This window comes from Parasteatoda tepidariorum, chromosome 4 (assembly GCF_982258835.1).
Source record: "Parasteatoda tepidariorum strain Cologne lab strain chromosome 4, Ptep-v5.0, whole genome shotgun sequence".
NCBI lineage: Eukaryota > Metazoa > Arthropoda > Arachnida > Araneae > Theridiidae > Parasteatoda > Parasteatoda tepidariorum.
The window spans coordinates 56,097,275-56,123,753 of NC_141758.1; the positions used below are offsets into that span (position 1 = coordinate 56,097,275).

The 26,479-nt window shown below is 25.6% G+C and overlaps 1 protein-coding gene and 1 long non-coding RNA gene across 4 annotated transcripts in view; one reads left to right on the forward strand and one right to left on the reverse strand.

Annotated features, from left to right (window-relative positions):
• Positions 1-26,479, forward strand: part of LOC107454720 (uncharacterized) — a 57,305-nt gene that overhangs the window by 20,860 nt on the left and 9,966 nt on the right. The window lies entirely within an intron of this gene.
• LOC107454714 (uncharacterized) lies at positions 3,281-26,310 on the reverse strand. 3 transcript variants are annotated; one of them, XM_016071989.5, is made up of 20 exons: positions 26,180-26,308; positions 25,876-25,931; positions 22,620-22,761; positions 21,460-21,560; positions 20,264-20,284; positions 20,155-20,181; positions 20,018-20,079; positions 18,961-19,112; positions 18,003-18,117; positions 15,849-15,948; positions 12,154-12,199; positions 11,355-11,413; positions 11,087-11,269; positions 10,412-10,557; positions 9,581-9,704; positions 7,758-7,871; positions 6,960-7,037; positions 6,751-6,828; positions 4,695-4,754; positions 3,281-3,534 (listed from the first exon to the last, which is right to left on the reverse strand). In XM_016071989.5, the coding sequence occupies exons 2-20, from the start codon at positions 25,912-25,914 to the stop codon at positions 3,442-3,444; spliced, it is 1,740 nt and encodes a 579-aa protein (XP_015927475.1). In that variant the 5' UTR covers positions 25,915-25,931; positions 26,180-26,308; the 3' UTR covers positions 3,281-3,441. The 3 variants fall into 3 exon arrangements, with proteins under 3 accessions (XP_015927475.1, XP_042900771.1, XP_087017283.1); XM_043044837.3 differs by lacking the exon at positions 20,264-20,284; XM_087161157.1 differs by lacking the exon at positions 6,751-6,828 and having other exon boundaries at positions 3,289-3,534; positions 26,180-26,310.

Below are 26,479 nucleotides of genomic sequence, written 5' to 3' on the forward strand. Positions count from 1 at the left end.
AAACTTTCTTTTTTTTTAAGCAGGCGTGCATAACACCATAAAAATGCAGCTTTATGTTAAACAGTGAGGAAAAAAAAATTAAGTCCCGTAGTTCTCTTAATAAACTTGCGACTTAGTTAAAAACATTTTTCAGGCATAGAACATTAAGAAATTATGTAGTTTATTCAGAGGCTACATATATTTATTTCATTTCATATAATTGTGGTTTAAAATTCTTTAACAAAAATACTTTCTGAGAAATATTCTACACAAGGTGTAGTGTGCATATGGGTCCAGGCCAAAACTTGGGACTTTCAAGTTTAGTCACTGTCCATTTTTTGAAACAATTGATAAGTACATTTTATTTTAAACCTTAAACATTCTTCGTATTAAATACATGGAAGAACAAGAAAATGTAAGTTTAATTTATAAATTTTATTGTCATTTAGTTTAGTTCGCCATCCTATAATAATTTAAAAATATATCCTTTTATTATAGGGGACATCTTTTATTCTATTCACTTGAATCTATTTTATATTTAATCGACAGCTTTCTATATCTACTAATTTTCACATCACTTAAAGGCATAATTTTGAATGCATATCACTCAATAATAAAGAACCAATAATATTCGAAACTAATTTAATGACAACCTTTGGTCACGAAGACTAGGCTTATTTTTCGTACAAAAAGCCGTTCTTAATATATCGATTTCTTTTGTTATACAGTTGCTTCAGAGTTTTTTTTTCTCTCGTAAATGTTATACATCATTTGTATTTGCATTAGCAAATTCGTCATCAAAATTTGCGTTTTTGCATTAAAAACATTATGGCAACTTTTTTTTTCGTGTAGCAAAAAAGCACATCTGTTAGCTCTATTTTTTTATAACAAGCTTATAGGCATTGTAAACTCGCAACAAATGTATGCTACAACATATATTATAGTTGTCCTATAGTTCTAGCGAGATATTCACAAAATAATAGTTTGAATTTTCGTTGAAGTTTTATGCTTCTACGTGTGAAAGAATTTTTTTTTAATTTTAAATAATAGTTTAAATTATGCAACTTTGAAATTTTAAATAAAATAATAATAATTGATATAAATTCGCTTTTAATTATAAAACTTTCTGTCTTCTTTTTTTGTTCAAACAATTCAAATTGGGTAAGTTTTTTTTTCCTTTTGTTAAATCGTTTTTTTACTTTATAACTATAGCATGTATGCAATTTATTTCATAAGTTTTTCAGTTCAAATAATAGCTTATCAGTATTGTTGATGATATTTTTACTTAAATCACTAATATTAAATAAATTATATACTGTTTTAACTTAAAGACAATATTATAAGGCTACATAAAATTTAGTCACGCTTACTTTGCTTCTGGGGTTAACTCTAATTAATGTAAATATTAAAGCGAAGAACACTTTTGCAGAAATTAAAATTCTTTTAAACCAAACTAGCACTACTTTCTCTTCATAAAAAGAGTATCAACTCAAATTCAATAAATACTTCAGAAGGCAGTGGGGTTAATGTAGAGACCTAAAGTGGTGAGTTCGTATATGCGATAGCGAATATATATGGGTCATTCTCACAAAAACAGTCCTTTTCATGTCCCCAGTATATTTTATGTTTGTTTTACAGCTTACGAAAAAAAAAATTCAGGGAAAGTGTCCTTCAGAATGCAAGCTAACAAAAGAATAAAAATAAAATTATCAATTTTTATTTTTTATTTATTTTAGGTAATTAAAATATGCCAATATGTCATTCCCTCACTTGTCCCCACTGCTGATTTAAAAAGAGAAAAAAATTGTTTCTGAAAAAAATTTTTTTTTTTTACAAATTCGTGTTTTTTATTTCAGAATATTGAAATATAGAATTCAGAAAATCAATTTTAAATTTAATTTCTGATAAAAATATTAACACAGCACTATTTTAAACTTTGTCCCCAGTGTTTCGCGTCATTCCCTCACAACAATGTTCTTATCACCTGCAATCTTCTTAGAATAAAAATATTTTAATAAAAACTTCAGAAGTTAACAACTGGCATCATAGAACAAAATTGCAGTATGTTTCCATTTTCAACTTAAAGAAGCTTTGCTGTGGAATAAATTTAAATGAATCAAACCAGGTAAAATTTTTTACATTTGTCATTCCCTCATGTCATTTTTTAGAGTAAAATAAAATACAACTTCATCGAGAAAGTGGATAATTATATGTTGCTTTCTTGTATGAATATAATTGTATGTGATTGACTTCAGAAATTAATTAAGCCTAACTGTTATTTTTAAATTTTATTGAATTCGTCATTCCCTCACTAGTGTATAAAGCGAGGGAATGACGCTGAAGTGAGGGAATGATTCAAGATGAATATGTTATCAAATTTTTTTTTTGTTCAATCGTGCCAGCCAATTTTATTTCCCAAACCGGTAAAAACTATTAAATATACAAGACTAAATTATAATAAATATTAGATATACTTAGTATGTTATCATTTTTAAACTTTAGGTAGATGTAACTTAGATAAAAACATGTATTAAAATAAAATATCATTCCCTCACTATTAGTGTCATTCCCTCACTTTTTAAATAGTGAAAATAATTAATTTACTTATTAATTAATCTGAAAAATAAATTAAAAAATTTATAAATAAATTTATTAAATTAATTTATTTATTAAATTAATTAATTAATTATTAAAAATTAATTAATTGTAAATTAATTATTTAAAAAATTAATTAATTTAAATATTAAGTATAATTTATAGAAAATATACTTCCTTTATAATGCCATTACATAATTCTATTAATATAAAAAGTTTCAGAGCTTTTTATTCACTTTACTTTTTTGGGATTTTATGAACTGAAAAATGACAGTTTTCGTGAGAATGACCCATATAGAGGAAGCTGCAAGCCTGTACAACTGTTACTTGGTTCTTTAAATTTTTTTTAGAAATACCAATGCCATAGATTCGAAGCAATGCGGACGAATGCAGAGGAATCAATGTGGAACCCCGAAGCGGTGATTTCGTGAAGGCGGAAGACAGTGTAGAATGGCGATGGAAGTCTTAATGCTAAGTTTAAATGAGTTCATGTACGCAAACTAGCTGGTCGCTTACAGGCGGCTACTAACATTGTAAAGCAGTATAAAAGCAGACATTTTTCTTAGGTTATGTAGTAAGGGAAATATTGCTATTACATAATAAGTGTTTGATTAAAACTCCCAATGAACCTGACGAAACAACATATAAATATCATGAATAAATATGTTAATGATATGAATACATATGATTAAATAAAAGCAATAGCTTTCTTGTTGTACTACTTAACTTTTATTAAATGTGCTGATGAATACAATAAATTAAATGCAAATAAATGAATCTTTTTTGCAACAAACTAAGAGACAGATATTGTAGCTCGGAGAAAATAACAAATTTTATAAACGTTGACAAATTTTCAGCCTATGACTTTCACTCTATGAAGCGTTTTGCTTTTCTTACTCTTTTAACTCTGTACGAAGCGGATGATTGAAAAAGTTCTTCTGATTTATCAGGAGTCAAAAGCTGGAAAAAAAACAAAATTAAGTCATTAAATTCACAGAACAATTTTTAAGAGATGCTAGTTTCCAAGAAGTGCTGTTTTTTTTTCTTTATTCTAAATCTTTAAGTGAATTAAACGTAGGTTTTAATTTTAAAATTTGTTACAATATTATAGAATTTTTGATTTACAATGCATTGTGTTCATTGCTATTTGAAAAAAAACTATTTAAAACTATTTGGAAAAACTATTGAATAATTTTTGAAAAGAGGTTTTCTATTTGAAACTATTTGAAAAAAATTGGAAACTTTGGAAAAATTGAATTACTGAAAAAAATTGGAGCTACATTGGCTTAGTTAACAAATTAAATCGTTAAAATTGGCACTTTTAGTTTGAAAAATAATTTTTGAAGTTATAAGTTGAATTTTTTAATAATTTATGTTTATTCCTGTCACTAAGAAATATAAACTTGCAAAAACAATTTACTTCGAATTCTATTCAAAGTGAGTAGTTAGTTGTCTGACCTTATCAGATATGTATGAATTAGCTGTTTGTGTTTCACTCCAGCTTTAGAGAACTGTTTACTATTAAAAATAATTCATGATTGTGAAGGAATAACAATATTTACTAACAATTAAAATTGTTTTAAAAATATTTTGTTATAAATTACTTCTTCACTGGAAAACTGTCAGAAAATTATTAAACTTTTGACATACAATAAAAAAACATTGTAAAATTTCCTATTTCATAGTCTTTCAAAAGCTAATTTCACGTAATATATGGATATTCAGCCGTTTTGCTTATGATTGGTTCTTTTAAATATCACGACTTAATTTAAAAGCAAGATAAAAGAGTACATCTTTATTATACTTTGATTCTGCTACAAGAAGCACTCTTGGTTAATTTTTGCGAAATTCTTACTATTTTTTTCTTTTCCATAAATGTTATCTCTCAGATGGCTACAGACTGTGATCCGTATGTCGTTGCTTTCTAAACTACGTTAGGAATTCTAGATTGCTCAAAAAAAAATTTTTATTTGTAAATATTATCCTTATAATTTATTTTCTATCCCTTTTATTAATACAATATCTTCAACTTATCAACTCCTTTTCTTAGATATGTACTTTTTTGCTTTAGAATTAGTTTAATATTAAAATTAAAATAATAATAATAGAAATCTTCTCACTGATTCAGAAGTGGAGAGCTTTCTTTTCTGAGATGATCGATTTGCGACAGAAGATCTAACCTATAAAAATTTTGTTATTTATTTTTAATTGGAAAAATAAAATGTCATAAATATCAATTAATGTCATAACAATTCGAAAAATAAAATTTGTTCATTTATTGTAAAAAATAAAAATGCTTCCAAAAATTTAAACATCTAGAAAAAATACATAAAAATTATAATAAGATATCACGGAAAATTATAATTGCGAAACGAAACACGGACAAATTATAACATTCCAAGACATTGCCAAACAAGTTGGAAAAAAATAATACGAACTCTATTTTGACTATATGAACTTTACCAACCTTTTAACACCTACATAACTTTAATATATTTTGCGTTTGTGTTCAATATGAGGCTTTCTTCTTATTTAATCGCTCTTCCCTTTGTTTTACTTTTTCATGTAACTTAAACATTTTCTTCTTACAGCCATTTTATAAATTGCCGCTGACCTTTAAACATTTTCTCTGTATTGTATGTCCCGGAAATTTTTTGTAAGTTCTAATCTCCTTGCTTGTAGTGCTTATTCATATTTTGTCTTACTACTTTTAATTAATTTACGAAATTTTATAAATAATGAATAAATTTAAAATAGGGAAAAATGTATATAATTTAAGGATAGTTATTTAGATTATATAACGTTGTTATTTTTCATTTATAAAAATATTATTTTGATGTATAGTGTTCAATGTATTTTATAATTTTTTGAATGAAGTAAATACATTCCCTATTTCCTTTGGGTAGAGTCAGGCATGCTAACACCTTTATGCATATTTCTACAATTTGAAATGTTCTTTATTTGTAATTATTTCAATTAATTTCTAGTACTTTAGTTTCCGAAAATTGAACTCAAAACAGTTTTTAATACTATATCATTGCGTTAGCGCAGTAAAATTTGACTGAACTTTCTATAGTTTCTGTATTTAACTACATAAAAACTATTGCGATTAAATATATTTTATACTAAATAGGTATCTAGGTTCTGAAACTTCTTGTTAAAACCCGAAACTAAATTGAAAATAAAAAATCATAAATTCGCAAGACATATAATTTTATAAATGATTATAACCAGATTCGAACTTAATTTATTTCCTATATAACAATTATTCATAATATTCAGGCAATAATAAAGCTTTAGATCAAGCAGAAGTAAATTAACTTATTTTCAATATATTCCAGCTTTTAATTCTACTTTTCCCATTTCAAACATCTTCAAAAATTAAAATATATAGTTACAATTTTGGCAAAAAATGGTTAAGGTGTATGTGAAGAAGTCCTTGAACAGTAAGTCTTCCGAATTTTCTTATCATAGCTTGGTGAATTCCCACTACCCACTTTTGTATATTAATAACTTGTAACGGAAAAATTAGCAGGAATATGTAGAAATAAGTAAACTATCTACAAAAATTTTTTAATGATTATTTTTTTTAATTTAAGGTAAAATTATCTCTTGTCCTGAACCTCTCGACGGAAAGATTGGAATATATTCTATTAAGAACATTTTGATTTCTCTTCACTTTCCTGCTTTTAGCGAAAATTGCGACTAAATTGTTATAGTATATAGGAGATTTTGAGGAAGAAAAAGAGAGGCAGAAAGAAAAAATATTAGAAAAATTTTCAAAAAAAAAAAAAAAAAAAAAAAAACGTTACTTTTAATGACGTCTTTTACATCTAAAGGGGGAAAATGTCCCTAGAAACTCCTTCATTCTTACAACTGCTCATGTTTTAAAGCATTTAATCTCTCCAACTCCTTTAGAAGAATATTTGCTAGTTAAAATTCTTTCTCTTCCTCTAAATCAAATTTAAAGATGCAGAACGATGGAAAAGTGATAAACAAGGGGAGAAGCATTCCTGAAAAATAGTTGGTGATTTAGGAAAATGGGAGTCATGTTCGGATTCAGGAGGTTGTTTTGCCTAAGAATCCGCAGAAATTTTGCCAAGAAACGAAACATTTTTTTCTTGCAGCTTAGTATAATTAAATAAACTTTAATACCGCAATATATTATGTACAAACCAAGGAAGTTTTGTGCTCTTGGGAGAAGCGATGAAATTTTTCCTCATTTAAATCATTGGCCATACTCATAGCCTGCTCCTAATAAAAGAAAATATGTTTTTAAATGTTGTTTGAAACTGCCAGAATATTTTTTAACTCAAAGCTCCAGTAAAATATAGTAAAGTGATAAAAATAAGTAAATAAGTTTCATAAACGTATCATATACAAACCGAAAAAGGTTTACGCTCTTGGGAAAGGCGAATAGGCTTTTCACTTACGAAATCATTACCAAGATTCATAGCTTGCACCTAATAGAAAAAAATAATAGTGACGTTTCTTATCAAATCAATTTAAGTTCAAATCACAATTTGCGAATAGTATTCTGTTTATCAAAATTTTTTAATGTTATAGAATCAACCAGGAAAAAAATTTTAGTTAAAACCTTTTTAAATTTGAAATTGTCAAAAAATCATTAAGTTTGGTTAGCAAGCAAAAGATAAAATTGTAGAGAGCCATCAAAATATAAAATTGTAGAGAGCCACATGAAAAAAATATTTTTAAATAAATAATTGCAATAACTACTAATGGGTTGAACTTTAACATGCCTGTACAAGTTGATAAAATTAAAAAATAAGAATACTATCGAATTTATTTCTTTTCCCTTAAAAATAATAGATAAATAATTAAAATCATGTGAGCTGATAGTGTATTTTTTAATCCTCAGAAAAATACAGAGACTGTGGAAATAATTGGTTAAAAGGAACATCATTTGGGAGAAGGATTGAAACTAAAAAATAAAATTTTAATAAAATGATATTGCATTTATTGATGAAATGTCAAATTGTTAATACTTGCTAAATGCAAAAGAGTTGATTGAAACAGTTTATCATTTTACTGTTTAATTAGAATGTAGTATAATAAAATAGTCATTTAATAAATATTTCTATTGATTTAAACATAATTAAATATTTGACATTCATTAATGTTTAATATTTATTCAAAACGCATTTTGATAAAATTTGTGTTACCTGATTAATGGAATTTTCGATAACGTCTGTCTGACTGTACTCTTCAGTGTCATAGATTGACGTTATTTCGTCACTTCCATTTCCGCAGTCATTAACAACATCATCAAATTCAGTCTTCCAAAAAAAAAAAAAGAGATTAGCATATAATATTCATTAGCTGACAACTTTTGTAAGAAAATTTTTCGAAATTTACAGCAAAATGCAATTTAAAATTTCTTAATTTAAAATTTTTTTTTAACAATCTTACATAAAATTAACATATTGTAAATGAAAATTTCCAAATTGCTAAATTATAATTTCAACAGACAAATAACTAAAATTTATCAATAGTTTATCTAAAAAAATACTGAACTATGATTTAATCTGAGTTGCTAAAGTTATAAAATGACATGGCTTAAATTTAAAACACGCAAAATAATATTTTTAGAAAACACTAAGAGACTGCGCGCTGGCCCTTGTAATTGTTTTCCAGTCTACCTTAATTTTCCTCCCTTTCAAATCAATGTTTTCTACGAAAAGAAAGAATATTTTGTTAACAATATTGACAAATATTGCCGTTTCATACAAGAACTTTTAGCCAATATGTTAAACCTAAATAATTAAATGATTATCTGGATTTGGAAAATTATCATCTGTACTTAAAAAAATTCATTTTTTGAGTACAGAATGTGTTACACAAGAAAAAAATTAATGAAAAGTATTTTCACTCGTTAAAGAAGCTTATAATAGTTAAAATTTTAAATTGTTTTTATCTCTCTTCTATTAATTTCTTATATTTTTAAACGTTTAAACACAAATTTTTTAAAGAAAGTATAGATACATAAATATACAATTGTCTGATCATTTGAAAATAACACTTAAACAAAAATATATGACCTTAATGTATAGCATAATAAACTTAAATGTATTATCCCCTTCTTCCTAAGCTCTAAGCAGTAGAGAAGTGGGAAAACTTAGTATTGACTCTAGTGAATTTTTAAAAAATCCTGGTTTAGGGATATAATATTAAAATGCAGCTTGTAAAAAGAAACCTATTTCAAATTTCAAATCAGTAGCGCTAAAATGTCTAAGATTCGTTCAGAAGTCTGATGCATCAGAAACTAAAACAATTATTTCCCAGTGTTATCCATTGAGTACTTCTCATATCAGGATCGTTGTAATGTTGGCCAGAATTAGGCAGGAAGTTTTCCATATAGTCTTCTTTATATTGTTTCCTTAAAATGTTTTCATTAATGAATTTTTTTGACTGTGAGCAAGCAATGAAAGTACCTTAGCAACATGAAGTGCTTAATGTATAAAACTGATAAATTTTTCCTACGGGATTTTGTGAGGAAAGGTAAAAGGGACCTAAGCCTCCGAATTTTTGAAATTTTTAAAGATTTATCAAGAAATTTATAATGTTAATTTATGTAATTCAAAATATTGATTACTTCAAATTTATTTTTTTTTGCATAAATATGGACAATGGTAATTGAGCAATCAATTAACATTTATTATACTAATCTTAAAATAAAATGATAAATTAAATAACACTTTAAAAAAAATTAAAATAGCGCATACAAGTTACATAAAATTATTCATGAAAAACTCACCAATGTACAGAAACTCTTTACACAACCTGAGGCATATATTATCACACTTTAAATTACTTTTCCAATACACCCAAAACCTTTTAATTGCTTTAGTGGTAAAATATGCTTTAATTTCATTTTAATTTTTTGCTGTTCTGTTGTATGAATTGTGAAATATATTTATATATTTGAAATTTTCGCATGGATTAAAAAACTCATTAATATGTTTTTATATTCTAATACTTCATATACCTGAGAGTAATCATTGTGCAAAACTTCAGTGTCAACATTTTCTTTGTCCTTATCAGGAAAGTATTTTTCGAATCCAAAATTTCTTATGCTGTATTCATCAACTGTATATTTATTTCTGCCAGATCTAAAATTTATGATAAAAGTTATTAAATTTAAATACGAAATATTTAATTCTTAAGTCAATAGAATATGAAGCTACTAACAAGTTGGGTAATAAAATAAAACTAAACGATTTTAACATTGGAGATATTATGTGTTTTGATACCTATTTGTATTTTTTCTGACTCGAAGATTTTACCTGTAGCGAAATGATTGTCAGACTTAAAAATATTTTTTATTTATTACAATTAATTTATAACAAAAATGCATAAATGAGTATTACTCTTTAATAATAGCGCATAGAAAAAGTAGGAATATCATCGTATAATAAGAAATCAAAACTACAAAATCTTTCTAACTCATAAAATAACGATTTTTTTTGCTATAAAAACTACAAATTTAGAGCAATTAACAAGAATACCAATAAATTTAAAAAATATAAGGTTGTTAAAACTTTTCTGCAACACTTGCAAAAATTTCAACTCTTATGAATTTTCATTTTGTGTTGCTGTTTTTTTTTTTTTTTTTTGTGTTCTTAGTTTAAACTTTCCTCAATATGCTCTAAGTGACTTTGGATAAAATTGAATTCGTTATTGCTATAAACGAGAATAATGCAACCATAAGTGTTGCAGATTTCTTAACAACATAATAATAAAATTATTCTAAAAAAAATCACTTTTAATAGTTTAATATATAATTATATGTTATACATCTATGTGTCTCAGTTTATACTTTTTAATGAATCCTTCTGATAGTAAGCGCTCGATTGTTTTAGTAGCAACTGGTTTTGAGAAATGAATCTTCTTCTGTAGGCTACTACATGTTATTACTTTACAAAGAGTGCAGAATACTAATGCTCTTCTCATTATGCAAAAATCCTAAAAATGAAAGAAAATAAACCTAATTATAGACAATCTACAAATCACGAGTACCAAGTCACCAAAAATACCGTAGCTAATGCTCAATATTTTAGTAAAATTAAACATAAAACCAAAATAATGTTGCATTGCATAATATGCAGGGGGAAAAACTGATTTAGTACCAAAAAATTTTGAATTTTCCTAGACTACTGATAATAAAATTTATTTTTGTGAGAGTAGACTTCCTAGGCATCATGAACTTTCCCCATCACATACTAAAATAAATAACAATTAATGCCAAAACATGTTTAAATAGTATTTAAACATGTATTTAAGTAATTAAATAATAGTATTTAAACTAATAATATTTAAATTAATTAAATATAAAGTAAACTTAAAAGTACTTGATACCAAATATAAAAATTTCAATTTTATTGCTATTTAAAAATAGCAAGCGCTTAAGTCTAATTATAAGTGGCCACCATAGATGAAAACCACTTCATACAAATATTTATTCACAATATAAAATTTATATTTGTTTTCCTACCTCTCTTTCCTCTTTTGGAAGAGTATACACCAAGTCTAAGCTGGAGTCATCATTAGTATTATCAAGCATGCAGTCAGCGCAGTAAAATATATTGGGGGGATCTTCCAGATTTAGAATAGCATAGCAAACAGTGTGCTGTTTTCGTCCGCAGCTCAAACATGTTATAGTATTGGACGTATTGTCCTATGTTACAACAAAAATCAATGATTAATATTTAAAAATACACGAAAAATAATTTTAAAGATATAATTAATTAATTATTCTTTACTGTTTTGGATTTACAAGGACATTCAAGCATAGATTCTTTTTCAGCAGTACTTGTTTTTCCTGTAAATTACATTAAAAAAAAGGTGAAATATGAGTAAGAATTTGTTAAATTTTTAGTTTTGTTTATAATTATTTCAGTTAATATTTTTATTTCAGTTTAATAACAAGCTATAAGATAATAAAAGCAATAATATATTTTACAAAATTAAATAGGCTGCACGTCTTACAAACATTGAAAACTTAATGTGCAATGAAAAACAATCCATGATTGCGTATCATTTACAAGGTTATGAATTCTTTTTCAGCAGCAGTTTTTTTTTATAAACTTCTTGAAAAATGTAATTGCTTAAAAAATGTAATTTAAAGGTAAATTAGGATATAATGTAATCAATTTTTAAATTTATTTAAACACACATATTAACAAAATATAATGATGATTTATTTTACAAAGAATTAAACCTTATCACAAAAATATACAAACCTTAAATATTTCACAAAGAATCAAACATTAAAACTAAAAATGATTTTACAATATATAAATATGCAAAGCTATTAATTTTAATTTTAAATCATTTTCTTTTGACGATATTCAATATTGTTTAAATACAAATTTATGGGCTCACCCGCCATAAATAATCACTTAAAAAGTTAAAAACGATAAAGGAAGAAAACTTTCAAAAATACTTATATATCAAAAGAAAAAAATTAAAGTTAACAACTGTATTACTAATTTAGAAAAACTAATTACCTAAATCAATATAATTAGTAAATTTTAATCAATTTTCATTAAAAATAATTACCACATTGCATTAATTTAGGAGCATTAACAGGTTCTTCATTTTCTGCCTGAAAAGATATTTTGGATATATGCACAGTGCGCCAAAAAAGGAACAACGGATCACCCTGAATAACTTTTGATATAATGATTGGATCTTCAAGTTTTAGGACTCAATAATTCAAGGGGATATTCTCAAATATGTAAATTAATTTGTGCAGACGATATTTTAAGGCACAAAATTAGAAATATAGTACTTTTTCTGAATAAACATACCATTTTTTTCAACTGATTTGGATTTCTGACCTACCAAAATATAGTGAGTAGCCGCAATCTGAGAAATATGGTCCCCATAGTTAGGTCAGGAGAGCGATCCAAAGTTTAGACCCCTAAATGTTAATTTTGCTTTTTGCGTATTTCGCCATATCTCGAGAACTTTTTTAAGCCAGTTGAAAAATTTTTGCACCCAATTTTAAGATTTCGTTTTTCCAAAGATAATTCCGTGCAAAAAATAAATTTTAGTAAATATTTATTTTTTTAGTCAAAAAAATTTTGTAAGTTGTTTAGCCGAAAAAATTTTGTAAATTGTTTAGTCGAAAAAATTTTGAATGCAATTTTTACATAATTTTAAAGTATGTAATTTTATATGACAAAATGCAAACTTTAAGAAAAATCGGTTGAATAGCTCCTGAGAAATCGATTTCTAAGAAAGTCGCATATTTAAAATTGGATTTCTCAGAAACCAATTTTAAATATGCGACTTTTCTCAAATTTTTCCGATTTTTCTCAAATGTTCTATTTTGCCATGTAAAATTACGTACTTTAAAAATTTTTATCCCTTACAATTCAAAAATTTTAGATTATTGTTTAATAAAATATAATAAGCATTTACTAAAATAAATTTTTTGCATGGAATTATCTAAGAATCTGTCAATTTAATAATTGCGTGCTTAAGTATTTCAATTCACTTAAAAAATTCTTGAGATATGGCGAAATATGCAAGCAGTAAAATTAACATTAAGGATCCAAACTTCGGATCACTCTCCTGAAAAAACTATAGGAATCATATGTGTCAGATTGAAGCTACCCCCTATATTTTGGGGATCTGAAATCCGAGTCTATTATGCCATAATCCAAATTATGTTTTTTCAGAGAAAGTGCGTTAAGTCTAAATTCGTATCTTAAATATCGTCTGTATTAATTAATAAACATATTTTAGATCTACCCCTCGAACCATTAAGATAAAATTCTGGAACGTGAAGATCCGATCATTAGATCAAAAGTTATTTAGGATGTCCCGTTTTTTGCGCGCTGTACACATGGATATATTATTCTTTTCTTTTATAATAGTTGTCCTTATTTAAAAAGTAAATATACGAGTAAGAAAATAAACTAACTTTTAATTATGACTTCACTACAATAGAATTCACCATAACGGAAGTTAAGAAGTATTGATATAAGAATATAGAATAAGTAAAAAGTGAGGAAAGTTTGGAATATCTTGAGTAATAATAAAAATATGATAACAATAAAAAAAAAGATATATTTGTGCAATTCTAACAAAACAACATCTACACTTTTGGCAAACAAATATTTAAGCAATGTTATGGCTATGACAATTATTTACGTATACGTAATATATATATATCATTCTCACGAAAACTGTCATTTTTCAGTTCATAAAATCCCAAAAAAGTAAAGCTCTGAAACTTTTTATATTAATAGAAATATGCAATGGCATTATAAAGAAAGTATATATCCTATAAATTATACTTAATATTTAAATTTATTAATTTTTTAAATAATTAGTTTATAATTAATTAATTTATAATAATAAATAATTAATTAATTAATTTAATAAATAAATTAATGAATTTAATAAATTAATTTATTAATTTTTTAATTTATTTTTCAAATTAATTAATAAGTAAATTAATTATTTTCACTATTTAAAAAGTGAGGGAATGATATTTTATTTTAATACATGTTTTTATCTAAGTTACATCTACCTAAAGTTTGAAAATGATAACATACTAAGTATATCTAATATTTATTATAATTTAGTCTTATATATTTAATAGTTTTTACAGGTTTGGGAAATAAAATTGGCTGGCACGATTGAACAAAAATTTTTTTTATAATATACTCTTCTTGAATCATTCCCTCCCTTCAGCGTCATTCTCTCACTTTATACACTAGTGAGGGAATGACGAATTCAATAAAATTTAAAAATTACAGTTAGGCCTAATTAATTTCTGAAGTCAATCACATACAATTATAATCATACAAGAAAGCAACATATAATTATCCACTTTCTCGATGAAGTTGTATTTTATTTTACTCTAAAAAATGACATGAGGGAATGACAAATGTAAAAAATTTTGCCTAGTTTGATTCATTCAAATTTATTCCACAGCAAAGCTTCTTTAAGTTGAAGATGGAAACATACTGCAATTTTGTTCTATGATGCCAGTTGTTAACTTCTGAAGTTTTTATTAAAATATTTTTATTCTAAGAAGATTGCAGGTGATAAGAACATTGTTGTGAGGGAATGACGCGAAACACTGGGGACAAAGTTTAAAATAGTGCTGTGTTAATATTTTTATCAGAAATTAAATTTAAAGTTGATTTTCTGAATTCTATATTTCAGTGTTCTGAAATAAAAAAAAACGAATTTGTAAAAAAAAAAAAATTTATTTCAGAAACAATTTTTTTCTTTTTTTAAATCAGCAGTGGGGACAAGTGAGGGAATGACATATTGGTATATTTTAATTACCTGAAATAAAAAATAAATAAAAATTGATAATTTTATTTTTATTCTTTTGTTAGCCTACATTCTGAAGGACACTTTCCCTGAATTTTTTTTTTTCCTAAGCTGTAAAACAAACATAAAATATACTGGGGACATGAAAATGACTGTTTTTGTGAGAATGGCCCATATATATATATATATATATATATATATATATATATATATATATATATATATATATATATATATATATATATATATATATATATATATATAAATAATATATATATACAGACGAATGGTTCTTGTTCAATCTTTAAAAACTATACATATACTAGCCGATATATTTCGAGACAAGTATTTTATACTTTATACTTATTAAAACCTACATTTAAATGTTACGGACGCATGAAAATTCTTTGCAACACATACGATTTTTATGCATGCGCAGTTGAAATATTTACTCCGTAAGTTATGTCTCCTTATTAAAGTTAAAAAAATTGTTAATTCTAACTATTACTTTCAGAAAGCTTATCAAGCAGTCTTATAAAATGACTATCAACTTGAGATTTAAAACCAATTTTTATTAACGATGTTTCTTTTTTAATTGACAGAACACGATTATTTAACTCATTTATTTACATATTGGTAGCAAAATTATTTATCAAGTAATATATATAGTTTATAATAAGTATAAACTGTAATTATTTGCTTCAAATAATTTTTCTCTAAAGTTAACTGACGATAATTATTATAAAATTTTAAAGAGGTAAAGTGAACCGATATATATTTAAAGTCACTATGAATAAGAAATTCAACTAAATGTATTTATAATTTATGTGGTAAAATTGGCTCTGGATGAATTTAATTAAATCATATTTGCTTTCAAATAAAATACCTTATTATTTTACAGTTAATGAATGATCTATGAGTTTATACGAATAGAAATATATGTATACAAAAATTACTGTATTCAAATGGCTTGATTGAGATGTATTCAGCATAGAATTTTGATCACAGTTCTGCGACATGCTTTGACCTAAAGCTGTTTTTAAGTAGAATTTGAAGCTGTGGAAAAAATATAAGGAATATGATATAAAAATCGTAATGAAATCGATAAAACCATTAAAAGAGTTGCATCAGTCATAAAATGGAAATTTAAGTGTTTTTGAGGTTTTCCTATGGTTTAGTTTCTAAATACTTTGAAACATATATTATTACAATTGTCCAGTAAAAGAATTTACCATATAAAAAATTGTTTTGTTTTTTTTATATAATTTTAGATGTTAACAGGGGTCTGTCTAGGTTTTTCTGAAAGGTACCTATTTTGTGAAAATTTAGACATAATTTGTGAAAAATTAAAAATTATATTTAAAAATCCAACACAAAAATATGGCAAGAATATGGATTTATCATTTCTTAAAGAATACAAAAGTAAAATTTTAAGAAAAAGTCTACCGTTTTTCCTAAAATTAAATTTGTGAAGGTACCGCTAAACGGTAGTAAATTTGGTCTGGACAGACCCCTGGCTAATATCGTTTAATTTGGTGCAAAAACATTTACCTCGAAGATGAGAAAAACAAAACAGTATAGACACGTTGGGAAAAATAAGTTTGACCTGAGTGCTATTAAGTATATAATGCTCATAAAAAGTTTTTAGTCTTTTATAGTAGATTTAAAAAAATAATTTCTGCTATATTTATTATCTAATGATTATAATCGAACTGTATCATATCAAAATTCAAAGGAAAAGAAAATAGAGAGAGAGAAAATAAGTTTTGGTGAAAAATATCTTATTTGTATTCATTCAATATATCACTATATAATTGTTTTTTTTTTATTATATCCCTATATATTCATTAAAAATAAATACATTTATTATATTACTATATAAATTAATACGTCTTATATTTAATTTTATATATCTATAGACAGTGGCTTACAAAAATGCCAAATTTCGAGGAGCTGTGGGCTAATTTTTAGGAACCTGTGGGTTATAGAATGAAAAGTAGAGTAACAGTTTTTTTATTTTTCAGTTTCTATTTTACAAATTTAGTTAAACTTAAGGCGCCGTGGCTACCAAGCATCTAGAACTTGTGTATTCTTGCTTATAGGTATATATTTTCATAAGTTTGCATGTTTATATGTTTTAACAAAAAATAATTTTACCAAATGAAAGTTTGATGTTATTTAATAATAAAGCAGAGTAAAAAATCTAAAATCTTTAAAGCATTCTTCTGGTGGGTCAAAATCCCTCCTTTTTCTAGGACTCAGAATATTTTATACAAATATTTTTGGAACATACAGTTTTTCAAAGAAATTCAATTTGTTATTGTTATAACAAGACAATACAATATAATGTTATAACAAAACAAATTTAAATGAAATCTACACGCTCTTAGACGAAACGAATTGTGAATGATTCAAACAAATGCTATTAAAAAATTATATTTCCTTATGTTCTTTTTAAATCTAATCAATCACGTTGTTTTTTATTTTCCAGAAACTTGATTGTTAAAATAACTTTAAATTACACTTCATATTCGAATTAATAGTAAAATTTGATTTAGAAATTTCAGCTCTAAAATTATTGGCCATTGATAAGTTTTTAATAAATGATCGAAATTTTTTTGGAGCAGATTCTGAATTTAAATTTCAAAAATCAAATAAAATTAAGAGAAAATTCAGAAAAATCTTAAATTTTATTATTATATTGATCTGCATTTTATTTATTTATTTATTTTTTCTTTTTAAAAATATTCATAAAACTGCATTTTATTTTTAGCATACAGAGTCTTTTTAGAACTATTGGGAATAATAAATGAAACACAATATTTGTACAATTCTGGTCAATACGAAATTAATAGTAAACGTTCGATATAGTGCAAGATACTTGAAAAATTCGCGATAAACTGATTGCAAACCTGAAAATATATTTTGCAAAGAAAACAATTATGCCTGGAGTACTACAGTTTCAAATTAAAATAAATTTCGGACTATTTTGGTGAATGCATTTGCTTTCGATAATTGTAGTATGATAGTAATATTTAATTATTAGAAAAAATACCAATGAATATTTAATTTGTAAACTTCAGAAAATTAATAACGCGAATTATAATTACCCATGAGCATCTGTATCAATTTTGCCAACTTGTATCTTCATCGTTTCTCCAACAAAGCCAAATTTTTCATTTTGGCATGGTCCAAAGCCTACAGGCTCATAATCAGGAGGTGTAACTATTAAATAATAGAAATTTTAATCCCAAAGATGCTATTTTTTAAAGAAAGTTGTGCCACTGAAATAATTTCAGTCACTACATTAAGTTTTTAGGCCGTATTTGCCAGGTTTCTAAAATAGAGATTTGTGCTTTCTTTCGTAGAAAAATATTTGCAATAGTCTATTGTTAAGAGGCGCTATCTCTCCTATTATCACAATGATTACAATATTTGTTTTGAAATTCCCTAATATAATGTGGTTTGTTTTTTTATTTTTTTTAAAAGCTTGAGTAATCAATGAAATTTTGCTTATTATTATTTCTTCATTCTCAAACTTTTATTGTAAAACAAGCTGTACAACAATTGTAAAGATTTATTTTCAATAAATTATAATAATTTAAAAATACTTTAGTACAATTCAACAAAATTACATTTGAGTCATACGTCTACATATTCAGACGTAGCAAATATTTTCTTAAAAAAATGCATTATAGTGCTTTTAGCAGTGTAATGATGCCTAAAAATTGTTAAGATCACAAATAAGTTATCGGTCTTAATGATTATTTATCATATTTTTTTAAACTGATATCTGCGTATAATGTTTCTAGTATAAGATAAAACATTACTCATAATTTTCAACGCTATAATAAATGTGTTAAATATTTTAGTTTCTTCCGCATTAAGAAATGCATTTCATAAAATTGTATTGCTTCAAAAATAAATATTTTTACTTCATATGCAGCATTTTAATTTTTCAAAATAAAAGTTAGTCACCACTCTAGAATTTTATGCATGAAAAATTAATTTAAATAATTTTTCGACACAATGGAGTGAAAAATATGGTAAAAAAAAGCTTTGCCTCACCATCATCATAATAAAGTAGTTTCACTGTTAAATAGGCGTCCTTTGGTAGAGGTTCTAACATGTCACTTAATGAGACGGCATTTTTCAGCATTAGCAATGTAGCTTGCTTTACAGGATCAATGGTTTTTGATGACATCTGATTTTTTCCATTACTATAAAGAAATCATGTTGATTCATTCATATATATTTTATTACTATCAGCATTTTATTTCATTTTAATTTATTTCATAAATTTATATTACTAATAGCATGGCATAAAACGGTATAAATTATTCTAAGTTTAAGAACAAATTATAAAAAGTCATAGAATATTGTTACTTCCGCATCACTTTATTAATAATATCTAGACAAACTTATAATTTTATCTGTATCTGAAAGTAATTCAAATTTAAATTTTAAAGTAATTAAAACTAAAAAGTGCACTTTAACCAATTAATTAAAAATTTGCAAAAGGAAATCACAGGAACACTAAAAATTATAAATTTTAAGAACCATGTACCTTGTTAAAGTTAGTAACACCTGGAATTTTTCCATTAACTGGAAACTAATTAAGCAACTTCGAACTATGCTATTAAATTTTAATTATTAGCAGTTAAATGTATTCTTTTACATAAATATTAGTAGATTAAAACACTAAATATACGCTTATATACTGTCGTTTGTAATACAAGTAAACAAAAAAGTATACATCAACCTTAACTAATTTTAGAAAAAAAAAATCATATCACAATAATAAAAAAAAAGTAAAAAAATTATTTCAAGAATTTGTCAGCCTTATAAAATCTAACGATATCTGTCTTTTTTGTTTACTGGAATATAATTCAGAAACTTAGAACTATATCATTAGATCACCATTGTTATAAGTTAAAATTATTATTTTTTATAAGCATTCATCTAAAAGTTTTATTTTTAAAAATTGAAATACATTTTTCACTTTTATGGCATTTAATTTCTTTTTTATTTGCTGATTCTTGTAGAATAACTTACAATTTATGATCTTAATATGTGAAAAAGAATAATACTTTAGATTATTAAAGTCATAAAGTAAACTTCATACCAAGTGACAGAGTTTTCATCATCCTTGTAACGAAATACTAAAGTGTAAAGCTCTAAAATTTCCTAAAATACAAATATTTAAGTAATAATCTTTATAAAAAAGAAAGATAGTTATAAATTAAATTTTAAAATATTTACCTCTCTATTTTGCGGATCTGGAACAATCTAAGTAAGAAATATAGATGTAAATAATATTGATTTATATAATCCAATAACGTACACAATTAAAAAAAAAGTTTTTACTTACCCCAATGCATAACTGTTGCAACTGTGAATAGGAAAGATAGTTTACAAACATTAATGAATCTTTTTATTAAGGATCATATAATATTATTAGAATTAAGTAAGTTTAAGTACTTAATCAAATGTAGTTTCCTCAAAGCCTTTTATCATTGAACATTGACTAATTATCATGAATTTTTTTTGAAAATACTTATAAAAAGGTTACATCTAATTGCAAACTCTTTAAAATAATCAACTATTGATAGCATTTCACAACAGAACATCGTGAAAATATGCCCATAAATATTTAAATCCATAAATCATAATATAAAAAACTGTCCTTAGAAAAATGCCAGGAGGCAGGAATAAATCAATTAAAACTTGAAACTGGCAAATCAATGCGATTATCAGAAAAATGTATTTTTAAAATGTTTTAATTCTAGAAAGACTAGGAGACAGGTAGTTTTGTATATACCAGTAGGTACCTCAGTTTCTTTAGGGAAGAAGAAAAAAAAGGAAGAAAAAAAACAAGATTATTTCCATATAACTAACTGCATTGAACTGCGATGGTTCGGATAGAGCGTTCGTCTTCCAATGAGGTGAACTGGATTCGAATCCCACCAAGGGCTGCTCGATACGAATTTCGCATCAGGCTTGCACCGATCACAGTGCTGACGTGAAATATCCTCAGTGGTAGACGAATCATGGGTTAGAGTCCCCTTACCGTCAGGCTACTCGTGGGAGGGTCTCATGGTCTTCCTCGTCTTTTAACTCAAAGGCGGGTTAGTTCCATCAAAAAGTCCTCCACGAAGGCAAATATTCCCAAAATACTTGATCCAGGAGTTCCCTTGTCTTCTAGATTGGGCTCAAAATTACAAGGCTACCTAGTTGAATAGTAATAGTTTTAAACCTAAAAATTGGGTCGGCTTTTCAACGACGGTTATAAAATATATTTGCGTTTATTACTTGTAAGGAAAAGGAAACTATTGTCTAACGAAATAATGTATAATTATTATAGAAAATTTATTGTTCCCTTTAATCAAACTTTTTCGCTAACAAAACAAAATACCATAGAATTTCGATGATCGAATCTCTATTATATTTATTGATTAGGTTTGTAATTTTAATTGTAATTGCAAAATTGTAATTTACCTCATTAATTGAAAGCAACTTCAAAGTTAAAAAAGAGAATTCAGGATAAGCATGTAACAATATACTTACGTATTTTTTCTCAACCGCATCATAACAATTTCGTACTAAATTGATGAATTTTTGCACAGATTTCAATCCGCAATCTTCATTTAATATTTTAAGCTTAACTCCTAAATATACAAATTTTGAATGTTAACAATTCAACTAACTTTACTTTAATGAGTTATAATACATAAAAAGTATATTTTGTTTTAATTGATATCAGAGTCAGAGCCATTTTGCAAAGATAACCAAGCTACTATGTTAAAAGATAGTAGCTTTGCTGACAAGTGTATTCCACACCAGAATGCGCGAACTAATATAGCATCAAAACAAATTGAAAAAATAAAAAACGGTACAAAGCTACAATAATTAATTCATCTATACAATAAATTTAGGATAAAAAAATATGTTTTTATAATTGTAACAACAGAAATTCCACTTAAGAAGTTAGGAATCTATTAAGACTAAGAGGCTACTGTAATTATATTTTTAGTTAGGTGCCAGAGAGATAAATGCTTAATTTTTTTCTATTTAAGTAAAATATTAATTACGATTATTTACATTTATTACTGATTTCAAAGGGAATTCTCACAGTTAAAATATAATTCTTAATCTTTCTGAACTTTTTATTCAGTCCTTGTGAATTAGCATTTAGAATCATAAATCAATGTTAAATTAAAAAAAACATTCACAATCACTACAGAATTACATTATACAAGTTATTCTAGTAAATAACTATCTGGAAACAATACCAAGGGACAATTTGAAGTTAAAACCTTTGAAAAAATTGCAGATTATCGCTATATTGTTCTAATCCTTTTTTACATAAATAGAAAAATTAATGTGAAAAGTATTTGAAATTAATAATAGCTTTTACTGTTAGTTGGAGTGAGTAGAAAGAATTCTTTATTATATTTATTTTGAAAGCATTTTAATTTCCAAAAACATATTACTTCATAGCCACACCAAAGTTAACAAAATTTGAAAATTCTATGTTAGATGAAAGCAGATCAAATAGAAACAATATGTTTTGAGGAATGGTTTGAAGTCTAAAAAGGGGGAAATTTATTCTTCTAAAAAAAGGGGTGCGGAGAAGATGATTAATTTTTAAAAGTCATTTTTTTAAATATTATCTCATCCTAATACACAGTAGAATACCAGCTGTTAATTTAAAAATCAAAGCTTACCACTCAAATCTTTATTGCCATAAGCTTTTTCAGGAAAAATTCCTCTGACATAAGTTATTGAAGACAAAGAAACTGCAATTAGTTTTTTGATAAACAGGCAAGAACCTTCTATTGTAGTAAAGTCAGGAAAAACCTGCTTCCACTAAAATAATTATAACGAAAAATATATGAAATATAATAATTTCTAAAAAATTATCATTTGCATGGATATATACACAGTATTAGAAAGAAAGAAATAACGTATTTAAGTTACTGAGGGCAAACAAATTGCCTCGTCTTAAACTCACTTCATAGGTTATAGCGATAATGTTAATTAATACTTCACTAAACTGATGAGCATGTCTGTTGCGTAACTACTTAATTGCTAGAAACATTTCACGTTTTCAAGATATTCAAATCGGACTTTTTTTATTAGTTTTCAATTACGATTCACTACAAAATTATTAAAATGATAGAACTACTTTAAATGCTCATATGTTACACAATTTTAAACGATTTTTTTTCTTATAGATATTTTTAAAGATATAACAGAAAAAGTGAAAAAAAAATAGTTTATTAAAAATACCCATATTTTCCTAAATATTTAAGATAAGCTTATGAAATTTCATGCAATCATTTCAAATAACACAACCAAAAGTAATTTAGGCATGTTACAAGCTTATTGCGATATTTTCTGGAACAGGGTGCTCAAATACACTTGTTTTCGTTCGTAATTTTTTGCTGATCCCTTAAAGCCCTGAAAGTTTTTAAATTCATTGTTAAGTATGGAAAATAGCATAGCTTAATCACCTCTCAAGTTATAAAATAATCTTTTATGTAATTCTAAGGAAATTTAAGAAAATGTCAAAAACTGAAAGTGTCTCTTCCATTTTTGTAAGACAGTGATTATAGTATTCAATATATCACAAGTCTATGTAGTAATGTTAAGATGTTAGGTGCGTAAATAGGTATAAGTACAGAACTTTATTATCAACTTGGGTTTGATCTCATTCCATTCAGCATAAAAAAAATTGCGTAGAAACAATACCTGACTTGTCTAGATAGCTATTAAAAGTTTTTACCTCCTTTTTATCCCTTGTCATTCGCGAGATCTAGATATCGATCGTTTTTCTTTTCTACAAGGTACAATAAAGGGATTTAGACCACTCAAAACAGGTAATCCTAAATTTGAGGACGGTTTCAAGAACAGTGATGGAAAACTGAACGCAGCACAATATCTGTAGTAGATATTCAATATAATTAAAAAAAATTTCTCGACTAAAATTACCTTTCTCAGCTTTTAAATATTTCCATATTTTTTTTTAAAAAATTATCCTTTTTAAAAAATATATATATATATGAAAAATAATATTGATATGATATTAGAAATATGTTATGGGGTTATTTTATTTTTAAAGCGTTAGTGAAGCAGGCTTAAGTTTTTAAGTTAGCTTGCGTCAAAATTAAGAGATTTTTATTTGTTTATTTCGTTATTTATATTTTGCTGAGTTCAGCAAGTTTAGTAAAAACTAATAGTAGGATTATAATTTTTTGCAGCAACGTAATTTTATGGTAATATAGCGTCATATCATAACATTTTGTTGACCGGAAATTTTATACAGAAACTATGTCAGAGTAGTTAACTTACCACCGGTCAACAATGTGTTAACGTAATAATATGATGACCACTGCCTTTCATTTTGTTTAAATTTCGAAACAGTTTTGGAGTCATTAAGCAGTTTACCTTGAAGGCCTTTAGAATTTTATCATATAACTAAAAACTAACCACATTAAAATCATAATTGTATGCACCCCTTTACTCTCACAATTTGTTTAAGTTTCTAATTAGTTTTATAGTATATAAATAGTAAAGGCTACTCTTTTTGTGAACGATTATCAATCCACTTCAAGGTCGGATATCTTGCCGTTTTGTCAATGCGGCAAGATATCCGGCAAGATATGAACGAGCAAATCGAACTCTATGGTGAAGCGACCTGAAAAGAACATCACTAACTATTTCCTAGGATTGGCGAGTGAGAACGAGCCTCTAACATAATTATATTAAAGTATAAAAGATATCAAAGTTGAGTTAATAAACAAAACTACGATGAAAAGAGCGAGTTCGATGCAATACTGAAATGAACTGAGTCGGCAGTTTGTGAGGAGGGGATTGACGATCCATTACAAGCATGGGTGGAGCCGAATGTTCATAATATGAAAAAATTTATTTTGCATTAAATAAAAATTTATAAATAAAAATTTATAAATAAAATAATTAAATCAATAAAAAAGATTAAAAAAATAAATTAAAAAAAAGTAAATAATAATAAATAAAAAATTAAATAAATTACAATTAATAAAAATCTATTTGTTTTTAACAGGAAACAAAATTTTAACTCAAAATGTTTTCGATCATTATGAATTAAATAATGAGATGCCATTTAAGTTTGGGGCGGCATAGTCAATTCCGTCTCTAAATCATTAAATTAAACATTTAATCCAATGCCCTCAGCCCCCGCTTAATTATACCAATTTATTAAAATGTTGCAAATAAATAGAGCAATTTATAAATCGAATTATTTTTTAAAAAAAAAACAGATTTTGAAGAATTGATTTTTTAAAGAGTAATTGCCTTTTTAAAAATAAATAAAACAAAAATATTTTTTGTAATTATGCATTAAGTTTTCAAAAATTGTAGAGAATGAATTATATATGTTAGGATTTACACCATTGAGAAAAGATCAACTGAAATCACTACTAAATTAAATAGTGGAATTTTTAAAAACATTTATTCGAAATTGTTATTTTATTTTTAAATAACAATTCCTTACTGATATGCCTCAATTAAATATTTCAACGTATCAGTTTCTTTAATGATTATATTGGTATAGAAGTTTATCACTTATATTTTAAAATATCAAATTGTTTGACAAATTTTCGCTTGATACGTAATTTAAAAGATCGAAAAAAAGTTTTTGCTTTCTAAGGGGTACATACAAGCTCTGTTGTATATACAAATGTATAAGGTCTGTAACAATTGAAGTAGCTTAAAAACTAATATTACTATGGAAATAAATTCTAAGAAAAAAAATTGAATTTCTTCATTTCACTACAAAAAAGTTTTAAAACTTCTGAATTAGAACAAAATTCAAATTAAATTTCCCCCCTTTTTTTTAAGGAAATAAGCACTTCGAAACTTAATAATGCTTTAAAGTAGTGAAACAAATAAGAAAAAATTTTTGCAGTAATTTTTAACGTATGAAAATATTTTGCTTACATCCTGTGTAGTTTTCTCGGCCATCATCATTCTAGCCATCTTCTAAAAATTTTCAACTGAAATAAATAAATAAATAAAAACAATAAAGCTTGCATAAATTTATATTAAAATTAATTGATTATCTTTTAATAAAAATTAAAAAAGAGTTAAAAAAAAAGAACAAAATAAAATCGAATCTGATTTGTTTAATTGAAAATTTTATTTTAAATTTGAGATTAAAAATACAATTTAGATAGGAATGAAAACATTTTTCCTCATTACTGCGAGCATTAGAAAACAAAATATTTGTTCAATAAATACATACATTGAAAACACCTAAGGAATCAAAGTAACAAATTTAGCTTTTGATGAAATCTGTAGAATTTATAACAAATTTTTGTTCTATAATTTCTAAAAACCGGCTAGTTGCGAAAATCGTTTGCATTTAAGTAAGTTGCCATGGGAGATTAAATTGTTAAAGATATCAAATAAAAAATTATTTTCGATAAATAGGTACTGACATTTGATGCAAAAATCAGATTTTGAAAAAATAATATGTATACGGAATTTTTTAAAGCGTTTAGTGTCGCCCTCTAGTTTTCACAATACATAAAAGTTTAAAGTT

Excerpts from the sequence above, each read along its gene's own strand:
- LOC107454714 (XM_016071989.5), bottom strand. The coding sequence starts at position 25,914 with ATGGCTAGAATGATGATGGCCGAGAAAACTACACAGGAT. Across the intron at positions 4,755-6,750 it reads AAGAGCACAAAACTTCCTTG|GTTAGATCTTCTGTCGCAAA; the intron begins GTTTGTACATAA and ends AAATTTTTATAG. Across the intron at positions 3,535-4,694 it reads AGCTCTCCACTTCTGAATCA|CTTTTGACTCCTGATAAATC; the intron begins GTGAGAAGATTT and ends TTTTTTTTCCAG.